The sequence below is a fragment of the Propithecus coquereli genome, unplaced genomic scaffold (assembly GCF_000956105.1).
Source record: "Propithecus coquereli isolate 6110/MARCELLA unplaced genomic scaffold, Pcoq_1.0 Scaffold98, whole genome shotgun sequence".
Classification (NCBI taxonomy): domain Eukaryota; kingdom Metazoa; phylum Chordata; class Mammalia; order Primates; family Indriidae; genus Propithecus; species Propithecus coquereli.
The window spans coordinates 2,667,346-2,686,590 of NW_012156173.1; the positions used below are offsets into that span (position 1 = coordinate 2,667,346).

General features: G+C 40.3%; 1 protein-coding gene across 1 annotated transcript; it reads right to left on the reverse strand.

The window, feature by feature from the left end:
- Positions 1-2,094: 2,094 nt before the first annotated feature.
- LOC105827200 (vascular non-inflammatory molecule 3) lies at positions 2,095-11,510 on the reverse strand. The gene is made up of 7 exons (XM_012665239.1): positions 11,214-11,510; positions 10,966-11,096; positions 7,360-7,552; positions 5,297-5,588; positions 3,877-4,250; positions 3,013-3,186; positions 2,095-2,360 (listed from the first exon to the last, which is right to left on the reverse strand). The coding sequence occupies exons 1-7, from the start codon at positions 11,424-11,426 to the stop codon at positions 2,232-2,234; spliced, it is 1,506 nt and encodes a 501-aa protein (XP_012520693.1). The 5' UTR covers positions 11,427-11,510; the 3' UTR covers positions 2,095-2,231.
- Positions 11,511-19,245: the final 7,735 nt, after the last annotated feature.

The following is a 19,245-nucleotide window of genomic DNA, read 5'->3' on the forward strand; positions in this document are numbered from 1 at the left end:
CACCAACCCAGCCAGCAGGTCCCACAAGGAACTCAGAAGCAAGTCCTGTGCAGCTCAGTCAGAGAGAAACCAGACACAGGAAAAAAGGAGAGGAGAACAAGGACTGAGTGAGGTAGGCCCTGCCTCTCCTATACCATCTGGTGAACTCTGAAGAGCCATGTGCACACGTGTGTATATGTGTGCACACAGTGTGTGATACAAGACTAGAAGTCTGCCTCTACATTGCTACTAAACATATATGCCTATATATTAACATTTAATGACTATAACACCCGTCAATTCTCTTGTTGACATTAATCTGGTTGATAAAGTTGTTTTATGCTGCAAGAAGACATATTTTTGCCATAAGACTTAATATGACTAGTTTTACATTTTTTTAATGTGGCTTGAACTAGCTCTCTTGAGAAAAAAATTATTTCTCTCGCCAGCAAGTTATACTCTACTGGACCATAAGTTGAAGCCATGAGAGTGGCTTTGCTCTCCAAAGAAAGATTTTACATGAAGAAAACACAACTGTGAGAGCTGAGTCTAGCAGAGCTCCTCATATATCGATCATGGTAAATAAAATAAGAAATGAGGTGGGGGAAGGGAAGAGAGGCAAGAAGTCAAAAAAAATAAAAAGGATAAGATATCGAAAGGTGGAATCCTGGGATCGGAGTGTCATAGTCCCTGGAGAGAGAATCCAGGGAAGATGGGATGGGGAGACTACAGGCATTATCTGCCACTCAGAATGTCTGCAACTTCCTGTGCTGGGTTGAATTATACTGAGTGGGAACAAACGCCTAAGACAAGTCCAGGAATGTGGTTGTTATCATTTTTGTTAGGGTAAAAGGTGTCTCCAAACTCAGTGAACCTCCACTGCTCCTACACATCCCAAGGAACCCACACGCTCTCCAGCGTGTCCCTTCCCAGAGTTAATCAGTGACCAACCAGTGAAAGGACTCAGAGAGCCGAGACAATGGACCAAAGGTAACTGGGGAAAAGGTGACACAACGGCCCTGTCTAAGGAGCTCCCAGCCCGGCACAGCCTGCAACAGACCCAGGAGCACTAGCAGATGGCTCACCCGTAGATCTTAGGATAGAATAATTTCAGAAGGAAACAAGGTGTGGTCTGAACGAGATAATTTACTTCTTTTTTATTTCCATTCCAAGTATCTAATTTCCATACAAATAGACCATAGGAGTCAGAAAAGTTATGATAAAAAGATAATGGAACAATTTTAATTAGCTAGAAATTTGTTCATAATTACTTTAAAGGATGTCTTTGTTCTTTAATTTACTATATATTAATTGACTGGGATCAAATACCCTCTGTATATTCAAAGTTCACCCTGTGTATTTGCAAATGAAGTGTACTAGTCAGGGTTCTCCGGGAAAGAGAAGCAATAGGGGATATGTATGTATATCACCTATTTATATATATATATTGATATAGATATATAGATATAGTTATAGATACAGATATAGATATAAAGAGGTTTATTGTAAGGTATTGGCTCCTACAATTATGAAGGCCGAGAAGTCCCACAGGCTGCCACCTGCAAGCTGCAGACCCAGGAAAGCCAGTGGTGTAGTTCAAAGGCCTGAGGGCTGGAGAGCTGATGGTGGCAATTCCAGCTCAGGTCTGAAGGCCTGAGAACCAGGAGCACCCAAAGGCAGGAGAAGAGCTGTGTACAGCTCAAGCAGCCAGACAGAAAACAAATTCAACCTTCCTCTGCCTTTTTGCTCTATTCAGGCCCACCCACAGTGGGGAGAGCCAGTTGCTTTGCTAAGGCCACCAACTCAAATGCTAATCTTTTCCTGAAACACCCTCACAGACACCCCCAGAAGTGATGTTTCACCAGGTATCTGGGCATCCATGGCCCAGTCAAGTTGATTCATGAAATTAACCATCCCATGATGGGAACAACATTTGCAAATGTTAAAGTAGTGGCTGCAAAAGGATTGTTCCAGGACTTCTTCCCATTTAAAACACGTTCCACTGCACTTACACATACTTACATATTCTTAAACACACAAACATAGAAGACAACTCCCATAAATGAGGTTGTGCTATGCCAAATATGTAAAATGTAAGATTTACCCACACATCCATTGCTTTTTAAATCTTCTTAAGTTTATTTGTTGTTTTGGTGAGTGTATGACATCTACTCTAAACAGATACTAAGGGCTCTCTTTTTTTTCTTCCTCTCTTTGCCAGGCTAATGCAGAAAGGGCCCTGGTAAAGGACATCATTGTAACTTCCCAGGTCCCTGCCCTAAGCGGGGAGGGTCCTTCTCAAACACTCTTCCATACAGGGCCATAACTAAGACAGGCAAAGGGGCTCCACTTCGGCTCCTCAGACGTCCATCTCTTGAAACCTGGTCAAAGAAAGCAAAGGATTAACTCCAATGCAGGGCTGCGTTTCCAGCCGCAGGCCTTCTCTGGAGACAAAGCAGTGTAGAATAGTAAAAATCACAGCGTTTGGTGTCAGAAGACCCAGATTCCTCTTTCAGGTCCAATAGTTGAGGGACTTTGGTGAAAGTGCAGCAAATAAATCTGTTACACAGGTGGTCAAATAAGATAATATATTCAAAAGTGTTCCTTAAACTCATGAATCACAGTGCAAAGTATTAGCTATTAGTATCATTATAACAACTCAAAATAACAGACCCACAAAATAAGTTGTAGATGTATTACTTAATGTACTTAACTTGAACTTTCCAAACCAGGCAGATGAAAAGGACATTAGTTGCCATTATCAGCGATCAATATTTTTACTTTAATTTCTCTATGTTGCCTCAGATCTCAACATCACATCTATGCAGAGAAATGAACCGCAAATTCTCCATCACAGCCTAAAGTCAATGTAAAACCACAACTTGTGTTTCATATCACAGTTTCCATGTTTTTAAAGTGTCTCATGTAGAATGTGAACCACGATATTGGGATACTTTCATTATTTCAAAGATTTCATTATGTTGGTCTACCCTGTCTGCTTGAAGAAATTTATCATCCTGAAAAACCTCCTACCTCATAGTGCCTTTCAGGGGCAAGCTGACTCCCACTTAGAACGATCTGTGGGAAAACATAACTTGTTCCAAACGTGCCACTGAGGGAAAATTCTTCAAACGTGGTAAAAGCTGACCCCACGGGCTCTCCACAAGTTCTCACGTCGGTGGTTTGACACTTCAGTAACACGCATACCTATGTAGGAAGAAAAAAGAGGAGTCCGAAAACTCGTAAATGTTTTCTCAGCTAAACAACGCAATTTCAAAGAATCGAGGAATATTTAAGTTGCCCTGTAAGCAGCATTTTTCAAACTGCATGTCACAACTTATTAGTGAATCCTAAAATCAATTTAGTAAGTCAGCATTAGCTCTTTTTTTCTAAATGAAGCCAAGTAGAATAGACTAGAATTTTTAAAATCAGAGTGCGTTGCACATAATTATAACTGTTTCTAATTTTAATTTGAACTATTTCATAAACTGTTTCAATTAAATCTCCCTTTTAACTCGGTCACACATCCAGTTGGCTACACTGGGCCTGATGTAAAGCATCCTTCTTAGTGTAGACTCTAGTTGAAGACAGTTTGAAAAACACTACTCTGAAGTAACCCAATTGAACAGGAGAATGCACGAAAGTTGTAGCTTTGTAAACTTGAACCTGGCCTGCTAAGAACTAATCAATCTGCCTTATGTTTTTGCCTTGCAGCCATAAGAACTAATTCTGTTCTTGCCAAGACTGAACAAATAAAGTGTTCTGGGGACAAAAGTCAGTGATAAAGGCAGCATTATACCATTTAACTGAGTCCAGCACAATTTGCAAAGAAAGGCAATGATGACCTAGAAGAAAAACTAATAATAAGGCCATTCTAACATATTTAAGCATTTCTACCTGCAAGTAATATTGGCCTTCTACTGTGTGCAGTCCATCAAAAGCACCTAGTGCATAGACCTCATCTGTTCGCTTCTCAGACATCTTGTAAGTTAAGTGACAACACAGGTCTTTTTGGCAAACTGTGTAATTTCCTGTGTTTCTCTTAAGCTCGGTGAAGGTGAACTCATCAAAATAAATCATCCCTGGAAATTCTGACTGCTCAGAGGAGAATGGCTTGACACTTCCAGCATAAGCCTGCCAGTCAACAGCTGCCGGGTAGGTGGGCTCACAGCGAGGTCGAGACTTCAACTCTGATAGCATCAGCTGGCCACTCTCTGTTTCCATGTCATAGTGATACACCTTGACGGCTTCTGGGGCGTAAATTCCACTCCCTACGGGCAACATAAAGAAACACAAATATTGGTTTCATATTTTTTTATGGTGACAAACTAATAGAATATTCTCATATGAGTATTTCTTTTTATTTCTTTAAATAGAAAATTATTAAAGCATAAACGTTTTCAAGATAGCTGTAGAGATAGCTGTGACATTGGCATAAGTTCCAATTTGATGCTGCGTCCTCCATAAGGTACTACTTGCACTAAATTATCATTTGAAATGGAGAACTTGTTTTTTGGGTTTTTAAATGTAAACTACCCTTTTCTCTTTTCTTTTCTTTTCTTTTCTTTTCTTTTCTTTTCTTTTCTTTTCTTTTCTTTTCTTTTCTTTTTTTCTTTTCCTGCCCTGCTGAGTAGCTGGGACTACAGGCATGCAACATCACACCCAGCTAATTTTTTTATTTTCTGTAGAGACAGGGTGTAGCTATGTTGCTCAGGCTGGTCTCGAACTCCTGGCCTCAAGCAATCCTCCCACTTCAGCCTCCCAAAGTGCTGGGATTACAGATGTGAGCCACTGCACCCAGCTCCCCTTCTTAAGCCAACTTAACAAAAAAATAGAAAATTCCAAACATGAGAAATAATTTTAGCTCTCCACTGACTATTTCATTTGTTCATGTTTAGAATTCTCATCTGGATCAATGAATAACAAAGCAGTCAAGAGGAGAGCTTGCATTACCTTGAACATAAATACTATAAAGGATAAACTCTAAAAATATGATCATTTCTAAAGTGATCTTACCACCTTGACAAACAAGATTTATTCCAATATTACTAATAGACACTGGCTGGGAAGTTCCTTAGATCTGGCTTTGATATTTTACATGACTAGACTTCTCTCCAACTCCAATTTCCCATCAAGTAAAATTGAGATAATAATGTTTGCCTCCTTTACTCAAAAGGATAGTGTTCCTTAGCAGAAAGCCATGCTATCATTAATTTTGTGATGTTAGAGTTATTAAGAGAATCGTTAAAGAAAAGTGTGGCTTGAAAATCCATGAAGATTTGCTAAGACGGTCGCTGCCACTTGGCCCCTGAGTTACCTGTCATGTGCATGCTGGTGTTGTGGGTATTTGCAGCAAGGAGATTGACTCGCATGGCTCTGGCCCACGCAGAGTGGAACGGAACTGCTGAGAGGAGGGGCAGCGTGTTGTACCATGCTGTGGGGAGGAGGACACTGTCCACTTGAAACTCGTCCACCACCACGATAGCCGGGTCATGAGAAAAAATGTCAAAGCAAGTAAAAATGCCAAACTTCCCAAAGGGAGTGTCAAATGTCACAGATTCTGAATCCTTGGGGAAATCAAATTGAATTTCAGGTGCAAAAAGATTGTACTATTAATAAAAAGCAAAGAAGGGGAAAATTGGTAAGAAAATTGTCAAATAGATGTGATCAATACCCAAATCTTTTTTCCCATGTATGTTGACATGCACATTTAAGACTGTTACACATAAATTTGCATAAACCATGCTTACCGTCCCACTATCTATGAGTTTTCTTGCTGTGATATCAATCAAAAATTTTCATTTTTCAATAACCAGTGAATGAAATCATATCTACAAATGATATTTAAAATGTGAATATTTCTATATTCAAAAGCAAAGGTTGAAATCTTGAATCGTATGATTTGCAGATTGTTTTCCACTGTATTCTTTACATTTCAACAGCACTGCCTGGGTGAAATCTAAAACATGTTAATAAAATAAACTTTGTCATGTGTCCCTATGATACTGCTAGGTTTATAGAAGCAAAGTCAACTTAAAATTAATTTAGACAATGCAATAGCTACTTCTTACTAATTAGTAAATTTAATATATATGTGTGTATATATATATGTATATACACACACATATATATATATAGTGTGTGTGTGTGTGTGTGTGTGTGTGTGTGTGAGAGAGACAGGGTCTCTCTTAGTTGCCCAGGCTAGAGCACAGTGGCATCATCATAGCTCACTGCAACCTCAAACTCCTGGGCCCAAATGAGTCTCCTGCCTCAGCCTCCTGAGTAGATGGAACTTCAGGTGCACGCCACAAGGCCCACTAACATTTTTTATTTTTTGTAAAGACGAGGTCTTGCTGTGTTGCCCAGGCTGGTCTTGAAATCCTTGCCTCTGATCCTCCCTCCTTGGCCTCCGAAAGTGCTGGGATTACAGGCATGAGCTATCACACTCAGGCAGCAATTTCATTTTTTTTTTCAGCCTGATTATTGCTCCAAAACTCCATTGACCTGGGCTCAGGTGTACGGCATATGTTTTGCTCAGGTTTTCATTTGGCCTGACGTGTGCATACACGTGCTCTGGCAACAGGGACCCCCAGCCCCATGGACCACTGAGGCCCTTTCACTCCTCCATTCTCCTCCCATGTGGAAGCCCCTCCTTCACCCTTCATCTTTCAGGAAAGGCATGTGGCCTAATTGGAATCAAGGAGTGATAAGGCCTTTGCAGGGTTTCTAGGAGAGAGAGACACACTTTCCCTGTGGATGTTGTTCATAAAGATGTGAACTTCGTGCTGCTGTAGCTGTTGGCTTCTAAAGGAGAGTACCCTGGGAAAAAGCTGTAGCAAAGGGCTAGGACAGCTAGAGAGATGGATGACCTCTTCTGAGCCTCCGAGGGACAGCCTGCACCTGAAATGAGACCTATTCTTTATATTTTTTTAGATGGAGGAAATTCTCCTCTTTTTTTAAAGCCTATTTCAGTTGAGGTTTTGTTCTCATTGCAATCAAAAAAGGCCTAATATAACACATGGTAGCTTAGTATGAAATGTTAAAAAATTGGGCCATAAAACCTCTGATATTAAATCATGAATGAAGCGGAGCATTTCTTCTTTTTTTCTCAGAGAATATTAAAATCTTTGTGAGACTATTATCACATCCATTTTTAATATTCTGTCATATTCTATTTTATGGCTAATTCAAACTCAGAACCCTTATATGGAACTGAAGTAAATTAAATTAAATTAAATCCTCTTTTCAACTAGAATGTAATAATTAAGAGACACATCTATGAGAGTTCTCTCCCCAACATTCAACAAACAAATGTACCTACATACCACAAACAAACAGAGGAAGTAAATCGAGTTTAGCTGAGGCACAGGTAAGTCTCACCTTATGGTAGCGCGCCACCAGCCTACCCCGAGAATCAAACACGACATCAGTGTTGTATTGGTAACGGCCATCAGGAGGACACTGAGGGTCACTGGTGTTGCACGCCTTCTTGTCCCCAATATTTGCCACAACGTAGATAGAGTTCTCCTTGGCCAGGCAGCTGAGTCTTGCTTGCACTGGTGTGTAGCCAAATCTAATTCAACAGACATTTCCTCAAACTCACTATATTTTAGTGATTTCTGAAATGCCAAAGTGATATTTTATTTGTCTGTCACCTATAACACAACTGGTCTAGGTCAAGAATCAACAGAAAAGATTTTAAAAATCACATGCAATGTAGTGTTCATCTTCGTGAAAGCTAACCTATTTTAATGTGCCAGACTCCAGATTATAGAGCAAGACTGAAGCACAGAAAAGATAAAAGAAGAGGAGGAAGAGAAGCAGGCAAAGGAAGGAAGGCAAAGCAAGGGCTTGAAATCTAGCAGGCTCTTCGAATGGGAAGGACCTTGTCTACAATCCAAGCCATAGTATTACAAATACACTGCTATGCCACGTGGTTGGAAACACGAATACCAGGTAGCAGTAAATAGCTGGTCCCCTGTGCATCATCTTCTGTAGAGAACAAATGTGGTGTTATGTAGTAGAAATGTTTTGTTTTTTTAAAACAAAACAAAACAAAAGCACTGCACTGTGCTGGCTCAGTTTCCTCATCTGTCAAATGTAACGTAATAGCTTCCTTCTGCTTTCGAGAGTCCTCGCGAGAAATCCTGAGATAAATACAGACATGAAATTCCTTTGCAAAGGAATGCCAAATCCATCCACGTTGGGGACATTTATCCTAGAAGTAAAAGGGAATGTGGCCAGGGGATAGCTGGCTTCAAATATGTGAAAGGCTCAATATGGAGGAGATGGCTTGCATATGTGAATGTAATACAGAGTGCAGAACAAAGGGGAAAAGAAGTTATAAGGAGGCAGATTTCTGCAGAAAATAAGATAAAAAAAAGTTTTAGCAACCAGCTCACTCTGTCAAATAAATGGATTTGCTAGTCACCGAAAATTTCAGTATACTATGGTATATGCAGGCACTTAGAGTCCATTCAGTTAGCAGAGCTTAATGGAAATGGCTGTTTTAATTTCAGCCAACCTAATTACCAATTATAAGACCTTAAGCTTCCTTTTCTTCTCATATGTAAAATGCAAATAGTAATATCTACTACTTAAATTGAATGAGATAATGTGCATAGTACACCAGGTACAGTTCCTGGGACCAAGTAAATGTTCAATAAATAAAAAGTGGCTATTAGGGATGTTGTAATTACAAGAAGGCAGCCCAGGGTAAGGATGGCTGTATTGCTTTTTGAAGCCATTCAGAGTCTCTCCATGATCTCTCAGCCCCTCAGCAATTTATTTCAAGCTAATCTTTAAGTTAAAAGTACAGGCAGGGTGCAGCAGCTCACACCTATAATCTCAGCACTTTGGAAGCCCAACACAGGAGGATCACTTGAGCCTGGGAGTTTGAGACCAGCCTGGGCAACATAGCAAGACCCCAGATCTACAAATAAATTTAAAAAATTAGCCAGGCATGGTGGTACCAGCTACCTGGAAGGCTGAAGTGGAAGGTTTGCTTGAGCACAGGAGCTCGAGGTTACAGTGAGCTATGATTGCACCACTGCCCTCCAGACTGGGCAACAGAGTGAGACCCTGTCTCTAAAAAATAAATACTTAAATAGGACAAATTAAATAATCTACTGGTTCAGACCTTTTCTTTTATTCCTTCAAGAAAAACAGGGAAATACTATCAATATTCTTATTCACTCGAACCTGTCTGTCATACACTTGACTTCATTTTTCTTTTCTTGGATAAATAATTCAGGTTCTTTAGTATTTCCTATTAGTTCCTCATGAAAAAAGCCCAAAGAAGTGTTCGACTTGTCAGCATTCTAAATAGCACTATTAAATACACAAGGATGGCCACGTGACCCTCAGTTATCCCTTTCAGGATAAATATTACTGGGGAAGAAACTGGTTTTCTTTTCCAATACTATCATTATATTAAATACTGAATTTCTGCTTTTTATAACACAGAACTAAAAGCTTACCATTTGAATAAGTATGTGCAACACTCCACAATGTTTCATCAGTCAATTACCTTCCCAACTGAAAATAATTCATCTGTGGCTAATTATCAGATTAAGTATATCTTTCCCCTAGGAAAGTCAGTTTTATCAGCACAGTCAAGTAGGGTGTGTTTTAGCGCAAGCCTCATGAATTACGGCAAATAATGATTCCTTCCTGTTTGGGGAAAAGCCTCATAAGGAAATAACTGTTGAGTCATAGTTACATGGTTTCTGTAAACACCGACTATGCAACATTTACAGGATAATTTTGCAAAGGTAAAAATTCCAGGGAGAGAATTGACTCTCTTAGCAGAACTCGAATGTTGTAGCATTGAACTTGACTTTCCAATTGATTTCTCATAGTCAAAATTATCAGAGAAGTTCCTCTTTTTATGCAATAGATGTAGTTCTAAACAGGCTCATGTACAGCAAATTATATTACTTTTTAATGTATCGATTTCATCATTTAAAGGCACTACTTACAAACCTTTCATTTTGGGTAGACAAGGTGTTGCTATGTTGCCCAGGCTTGTCTCAAACTCCGGGGCTCAAGTGATCTTCCTGCCTTGGCCTCCCAAAGTGCTGAAATTACAGGCATGAGCCCCCATGCTCAGCGACATTTGAACTATTTTAAAAAGTTAATATAATCTATTTTATACATTTTTCTTATTTATTATACATTTTTTCTTTAAGAAAATTTTGTCTAAACTGCAGCTATTAATAATTACAAAAATCTCTCTAAGAACAAGAACACAAACAAGTTCAGACTCAGTTTTTTTCTATTATAAAAAAGTAATGGTGATAGCTAGCACTGGAGAGCACACTACAGTGTACAAATTTCATGTGTATTACTTCATTTAACGCTCTTGTTCATTCTGTAAGGGAAGTAGAACAGAAAATTTATTATCCCTGTTTTACAGATAGAAACAGAAACATCAAGCATTTAGGTTATATGAGCCCACATCACTCAGCTATGAGGTTATAAAATGTGGTCTGAGAAACAGTGCTTCCTTTTTCAAGTTCTATGCAATTTCCATTCACCATATTGATTACATTGAATGATAATGACAGTACAGTTCTTTGGAAACATAGATTCATTCATCTTTTTACTATTCCTATGAAAGAGGCAGGTGTTCATTGATGAACCAACTTACTTGTATTTGGTAACACAAGTGCTAGATATTACAACTTTCTCACTATGTTGAAACCCAATTAAATGCATGTATTATAAAAATTATGTATATATACACTATTCTTTAAAGACAATTGCAACAAATAACCAACCAAAGCATCATTTTCTCAAGTCATTTACCAAACAGGAGATATGCCAGATGATATACATCATGATGCATTAGAGATATCTAAATCCTATGCCATAGATTGACCATTTGTCAACAAAATTACTAGTCAAGCTTAGTGAACTTACTGTTAGTATTTTACAATATCACAACTTTTTGTTTAAAAATTGAAGGATAATGACAAGACTTACCTCTGGGGGTCTCTGCATGGAATCCAGTTCACTTCAGGGTCTGGTATATCCTCCAGATAGGGGTAAATGCTCTCCCTCGTAAAGACCCAACCATACATTCCATCTTCTGGGGCCACAATGATGTGTGCACCCTAGTCAAAACAAGTGGGACAAAACAGTTTCCCATGAATTCCAAATACTCGCATTCTCACCAAGTTGCAAACCTCCTTTACGATATCCCACCCAGTATTTTAAAAAAACGTCAATACCTGCTTGGCTGCCAACTTAACTGCCTCCTCCAAAACATCTATGTTCTTGTTCATCAGGAGCAAAGCTTCTTCTTTTGAAACAGGTGTTTCTGTGTTGTTTGGTAATATAACAGCATGCTCATATACCGCAGCAATAAAAGTGTCCAGTGCGCCAACACTCAGGACAAAGAGGGCAAAAAGTGCCACACATTTTGGAAAGTATGATCTAATCATAGCTAAAATTCAGTGATCTTTCAAAAACAAACTTAGATTCTTATATTTTGTTTCACTGGAAAAATTTTACATTAAGTCCCTTCCAGCAACCAGTTATATTTCTTTTCTCATTAATACATTACACAACTCAGCGTTGAGAAAGGATATTGTGCAAGAAAACTGACAGCCAGAAGCACATAATTGGATTGTGCAGTGATGTTGTTGTCATTGCCCATAGGTCAACCCAACTGTAAAAGTAGAATGATGAGCCAACCAGATCAGTTCACCCCAGTCCAAAACACACTGGAGGTTGAACTCTTTTAATAAAATACATTTTCCTGGTAAATGATTTTTTTCATTAATAGATGCAACAGTGGACAGTTCTAGAGATAGCCACCAACGCGACAATTTGTTGAACACTCACTTAGATGACTCTACACCCATTTCTCCCTTAAGACTCTTGCTCTCCATCTGTCTAAACTCCAGCTCCTCATAGAGGTCTCCCAAAGCCACTTATGTCCTAAGTGTTATTTCTGAACTCTTACAGCAAATTTTTTCCTGTACTTTTAAATGTCTCTCACTGCTTGCTGTTGTCTTGACCTTTAATTTAAATCTTATACTGATTCTTAATTTTGTATACACATGCCTTATTTTCTTAAAGAGATTAAAAGGAATCTTAATGTTTTCTTCTAGGACATCCATGTCTAATAATCATCTAGAGATGATGCATCCCAGGGGTGTGATCCCTGGAACGTAAGGAAAGCGTCCTGCTCACTGCTGAACCTCATCACCCCAGCACATGTGTGACAGGTGGTGGGAGCCCAATACATGAATGGATGTTGAATGAAGGGGTCTACTACCTGACAGGTCAATCTATGCCATGTTTGAACATTGCAAACTTTTAGAACATTTTTTCTTATGTTAAGATGTAATTTACTCCATCTATCTTCCACAATCCTGCTGCAATATAATAGACTATGAGATAATTCAGAGGGTTAAATTCTCTCTTAAATCTTTTACTTTTCAGATGTATCACCCTTTAAGTTCCTTAAGGACAGGGGCCACATTACAATTCTCTGCTGTTCCTTTGGAATTTTACACTGTGCTAGGCTCTGTAGGTGCTTAGCACTCAATTTCCTTGCCTAATTTTGGATTGGATCCCCTTGTTTGAATATGAGTTGATTTAAAACATAGAGTTTCTTTTGAGGTGTAAATCTCTGATTCTGGAGTCATTAATACTATTTCTCTCTTGGGATTCTTTCTAATCTTCATCTGATCTAAGGAAACTTGTAAATTTTGGAGATTTGTTGTTGGGGGTTGTTTGGTTTGGTTCTATAATTCAAAGTCCCTCAGTTCTAATACCCTTTTCCATTATAATATGCCTTCTTCCAGGTACCCCACTGTGCTTCCATATGACCTTATGCCCTGAAATTGTACCCATCAGACATCAATTCTTTCAGAATAAATATTCAAGGACAAGAAGGAAACTGTGTAAGACAGGTTGCTTTGTGATAAGAAGAAAAATATTTTCATATTTCAAATTGAAATTCTAACTCTTGCCTTGGTTCACTTGACTTTCTGAATAGAATCAAAAAGAAACATGAGAATTCCCCTTGATTCTCCCAGGCCCTAATTCCAGGAAGTGTACCAGCTTTTTATTGTGTTGAAATCAATAGAAACTTGAGTTGAGTGTTCCATTACCAAATGTGGTTAGTAACGACTTTGCTTCACAGGTATGTAAGGAATCAGGATTGCGGATACAAGTTATTTTAAACAAGGTATTTGTATATAATCCAAACGATAGGTTGGAATTATTGTGGGAGTAGAAAGTTTACAGTCTGAAGTTTTGTATTAAAGTAAATATAATTCTTCTTTTAAATACATAAGGGACAAATTTTAAAGGGGAGAAGAGGTCCTGGAATAAAATCTCAGAGAGTCTTTATTTCTAATACTCACTGTAAAACCTCCTTCAAACCCACTGTCAAGGTCTTGACCCCAGGAGCAAGAATCCCTCTTACAGTCTCTCCACTGATCCCACTCTTCCCACTCTAACCTCAACACTGTAATTCATTTGCGTTCCCTTAACCATTGCTTCCGTTAATTAAGATGCTTCCCATGTGTGTATGGAATCAAGGCAGACAATCAGGCCTTCTTGTACCTGGTCACATTTCATCTTTCTTATTCTTAGCTAAAACCACTCTTCTCACTATATTTTAAGACGATCACCACTGCTCTGATCCTGGAATGATTTCTCACTGAATCCTACCCTTCTGGCTCAAGTTCATCACCTCTCTAGTCCTTGTTGCTATTCCCTTCTCTGAACTCTTAATGCACTTATGATCAGTGGCCACATTGTTGTCTTTCAATCCTTTACCCTCTCTCCCCGCATCAGATCTTTTTCTACTTCACACCTTCAACTACCTTCTACAAACTGATAACTGTGTCTCTATCTTTAGCTCAAACTTCTATCCTGAACTTCAGGCCTATTTATCCAACTCAGAAGAGACCTCTTGCAAGCTCCCATCCAACATCAACCCACTGCCAGCATCTGTACCTATAAACTCTTCCTCCCTCCTCTCCCTACAAATGACTGCTCATGCCCCTGTCTAAGGCCTTTATCCTTGTACACTGGATCCCAAGGACATTGCTTCCCAAGGAGTAGAAGTTCTCTCTTACTGTTTATCATCAATTTTTTTCTCTACTGGATACAATAAAGAAAATACAAATATGTTGTTATATCCTCCTATCTTAAAAACAAAACAAAAACCTCTTGATCTGACATCCCCTTCCAGTTCCTGCCCAATTTCTCAGCTTCATTTTACAACAAAACTCATTTCCGGGGTTGTATTTCCTGTCTCAATTCCCTTCCTCTCAGCAGGATTTTACCCCACTGCCTTTGCTTCACCGCCTTGCCAAGGTTGCGTGGATCCCCACGTCACTAAGCCCGACGGTCACTTCTCAGTCCTATCTTACTTGATGTCTTGGCAGCATTTCACACAGCTGCCGCCATCCCATTCCTGATGCGCTTCCTTCCCCACAATCTCCTAATTTTTCTCTTTCCTGCTTCTTGGTGTTTGTATTTGTTTTTGTGGACTTTTTCTTTCTGGTTCTTTCTTATTGTCCCTGACTTTCTCAATATTATTACACCTTAGGGCCCAATCTTTGGAATCTGTTCCTATCTACACCGACTGCCTAGGTGATTTCACCTATTTCACGACTTTAAATACCATCTATATATTGGTGACTCACAGAGGTATATCTCTAGCTCAGATGTCTTCCCCGAACTCTAGACTCTAGTGTCCAACAACCGTCTCCTCAAAATCTCCACTTGGGCGTATTACGGCATATCTGTCAACATGAGCAAAACTGAGCTCCTGGCCCTATCCTGAGGCTCCCGTACAGTCTTTCAGAGCTCAGCTAATGGCTTCCCTCATCTTCCAGTGTTCAGGCCAGACCCCTTGGAGTCATCCTTACTTCTTTCTCTGTTACTCTAGTGTTCAACCATGTAGCCTTTCACACAGCAACAGTGGTCCAACCACTGTCATCTCTAATCGGGATTATTCCAAAACGCTCCTAGCTGGTTTTTGTGTCACTACTTCTACTTTTGCACAACAGCAGTCAGAGTGATCCTATTAAAATGTAGGACTAAATTATGTCACCCTCTGGTCAAAACCTTTCAGCAGCATCCGTCTTCACCCAGAGTGAAGGCCAAGTTCTCACAATGCCTACAAGGCCCACTGTCATCTGACCTCCCGTTACATCTACAACAACCCCCGCTACTTTTCCTGGGTTCACTGGGCTCCAATGTGCTGACCTCCTCGCTGCTCCTCAGGCCTGTTCCCAGGTGCTCTTCTGTCTCAGCTGCCCTGAGGGGACGATTGCAATTTTCTCCTCTCTGGCCACACTGCCTTTAGAACTTCCCCGTCTACTCTATCCTTCAAACCGCGATCAAATTTATTTATTTTTCTAACCGTTTAGTCCCTCATGGCTACTTGACTCTAAAACTCTTCAGTGGGTCTTTCTCTTAGCTTCAGCATAAAGTCCAGGCTTCATTTGTGCTCAGTGACCTGGTCCCTATCTCTCCAGTCTCATTTTTTGCATTATCTGTCCTTGTCCTTCCTCCCTGTATCCTCCCTCTCCCCAGTATATCAGACTTTGCTTGAAGCATGCTATTCTTCTGCGTGTTTGCATGCATGACTAACTCTACCTAGCTGTCATTGACTTATCCAGCTGGTCTATGACATCTTTCTTGTCTTCCAAGGAAGAATTGATCCATTCCTGGTCCCTATACTGACCACAGCACTATCATATTTTATCACTTTTATTATACATATTAAATGAGGTACTTGAAAATGCTTAGCACAGTGTGTGGCATGTTCTAAATGCTCATTATTTAATTGCTAGCATAATGAGTGATGGTGGTGGTGACAATGCTCTGTCTCTTTTTCTAGTCTGAGATCTTTAAGAAACAGAACTTTTGTTTTATTCATCATTCAGCACAGGGCTTGCTTGATCTATAGCAGGCATCCCAAAAGTCATTTGGCTTCTTTTGGAAAAAATGTTACCATTTTTTTTTCTTTTTAGAGACAGGGTTTTGCTCTGCTTCCCAGGCTGGAGTGCAGTGGCTTGATCATAGCTCACTGCAGCCTTGAACTCTTGGGCTCAAGTGATCCTCTTGCCTCAGCCTCCCAAGTAGGTGGGACTATAGGTGCAAACCACCACATCCGGCTGATTTTTTTCTTTTTGTAGAGACAGAGTCTCACTAGGTTGCCCAGGCTTGTCTCAAGTGCCTGACCTCAAGCGATCCTTCTGCCTTCGCCTCCCAAAGTGTAAGGATTACAGGCATGAGCCACCACACCCAGCCTATTTCACTTCTTACCATGCACAAGGAGACAAGTATAAGGATACCTGAAGAAGCTTTATTAATAATATAAAATAATAGTAATAATAATTATAATAAACAAATAACCAAAAAGATAGGAAACCTAAACATCTGTTGAACTAGACTAAACCACAAAAACAGGCCCAGGTACAAAGATTGTTAAAAACGATGACTTAGAGTTGGCTAATGTTGCTTCTTGGTTCAGCTTATGACTGAGAAATCACAAAAGTACCACAAAGTACATTGTATGTTCAACATCAAGGATATATGTGGCCACCAAACCTGTGTTTTTAAAGTTTATGGCTTCAGTAGCCTTCAAGGAATGAAGAACATGCCAGGTCAGAGAAAGTCCAACAATGGGCATGCCGTCTTTTTGCTGATGGCTGGTCGAGAGGCCGTAACAACGTGCCTGGGTCCACCACTGCATCACGGTTCAGTGCGTCCGCATTTTGTGAGTTCTTCATCTAGCCCACCCACGATTTCCACGCAGCGGACCTGGCCACACTCACCACATTCATCAGTAGGAGGATGGACAAATGAATAATGTTTTATCCATTGTATCAGGCAAGATGCAACCAGGAAAACAGAATCGACACCAGTTATATTAAGAAAATTTAATATAGAGATTTGACTAAACGAGTATTTGATGAAGGAAGGGCAAAAAAAGGAGTGTGGGCGTAACACGGAGGCAGTAACTGCAGGAAGCAGCTACCACTCCCAATGTTAGTGAACAAAGGGGAAGAAGACGAGGGTGTTAGGAGCTAGAGACTTGCCAGAGGACCCTCAGGAGCTGAGGCTCAGACGTGGGAGGAGGGGCGCTCCCCAGGCGGTGCGGAGGAGTCAGATATGCAGAGGGGCCCCGCGGGGCTGGAACTCACACCCCTTGACGAGGCACTGGCTTGCGCTGGTGTGTTTGAATAGGGGCAATGGTGCTGACGGTGTGGAGAAAGATGGGAAACTAGAACCAGTTCCTACTGGAAGAACCCGCTGCTGCCAGGTGCAGTACTCTTTGGGGGAAGACATTAATAGGTGAGCAAACAGGAGCAGGCACCTGTCCTCTTCCAACCTTTTCTGTCCCTCTAGTGCCCCCTACTGGCAGAATTTAACAGCCGGCAAAGGAGAAATATGCTAATTGCTCGGTCCCAGTCACAGCATCACAGAAAAGAATATAGAAGGGTGGGTTTGGAGCTGAGAGACGATAGCTTAGCAATCAGCACATCCCTATAACTGCACACCACACTGCAGGGAAAGTGGAGGAAATAGATGCCTTTTCACATGGGTTGAGTTCACAGTATCAAGTATAAAAATAAGAAATATGCAGAATATGTATAATTTACCATATACAGTATACAAATTTCAAAGAGATGCAAAAAGTACTAAGTAGGGACATCATTATATGTAATAAATTACCGAGAAGTCATGGGACTAATCTTTGAAATTCTTAGGATAGTGATTTCCTCGGGGGAAGGGGATGGGGAGAGGAGGATGCGTGATGGGAGGGGCCCCAGAGGCTTCTGCTGTATTCATAACACACGCGGGGCGGTGGGCCCGTGCATGATTGTTATGCAATCCTTTATACATTTCTGTGTGTCAGAAACATCTGCAGAAAAAACTTTAAAATAACTTGGAATACGCATTTATTTTTTAATAAGTGAGTGTTTCATAAGGAAACTCCCCCAGGATTTGACATTCCTAAGCCCCAGACAGGCTCCTTCTTTAGATCCAGTGTGTCTTCCCTCCTCTCTTTTCCTCCACGTGACAAAAGCCATGCATTGTCCTCCGCAGAGCTACCACTGCCCGCTTTGATTTTTGAGATTATGCCCAAGACCGGCAGCCTTACGAAGCACCACTATCACCATGACCACCCCCCAAAAGAAAAGCACACAGGACCTTTACATCTAGAGGGTTTGTGCAATTCACTATGCAGAATTAGATAATGGTAACAAAAATGAGAACGTGCATTTGTCCAAGTGATGGTAATCTAATTCAAAAGAGCTTGAGGAAAAAAAAAAATGACACTCCTGGGCTCACAGAGCTGGGAAGTCCAGTAGAATGATGGTTCCATCTGGCTAGATCCAGGTGCTTAAATCATCCCACCACAGGTTTCTTTTATAACATTGCCATCTATGAAGTAGCTAGGAAAGAGGGTAAGAATAGAGTCAGAAATGTGAAAATAATTTAGGAAAGAGGTCAAAACAGAAAGAATGCCAGTGGAAATCACCTGTGTAGAGGAATGAGCTGACACCACATAAAAAGTAGAAAGTAGGGGCGGTGGTCATTGCAGAGTAGGATGTATGTCACAAAAATTACGGGACTATATCATATCATACGGACAATGTCACAGAGTGGCAAAGACAGAGCAAGAGAATGCGTAGACCACTGTCCTAGTACCCAGTGGTCAGGACACAGTAGGCAATCAATAAATGCTTCCTGAATGAGTGAACGACGGGTGGAGAGTGAGCCCTGGAGAAGGCAGACGCTGAAGGTGCAGTGTTGTAATACATGGGGTTGTAACAGGTAAGTTGTAAAAGAGAATTTCAGAAAAGATGCTAAATGGGAGAAACCCAGAGCCTTGTTCACCACCTCCAGAACTGCAGGGGATTCAAGAACTAATATGAAATTTAAGGTGAGACAAAAGACAGTTATCAGAGAAACTGGACTCTAACATTAGACTCTTTAGAAACTAAAGAGCTGCTTCCTAAGCTAAGGCCAAGTGTCACTATGCTTGGGTTGTTTGATAAAATAACATGTATATGTGAAATCGCTGTGGAAAGATGGGTTAAAAGGTCGTGGTGCAAGCAATTTTACAATCAAGCAATCAATAAGTACTCCCCATTTTCCTGGGATTTTGTGCTTTTGTTTTTGTTTTTTGTTTTTTAATGAATCAAGGCACAGCTGACAGCTCCAAGCTTGAATCAGAGGAAGAACTGTCATTAGAATCTGTGAGGAGCTCCTTGC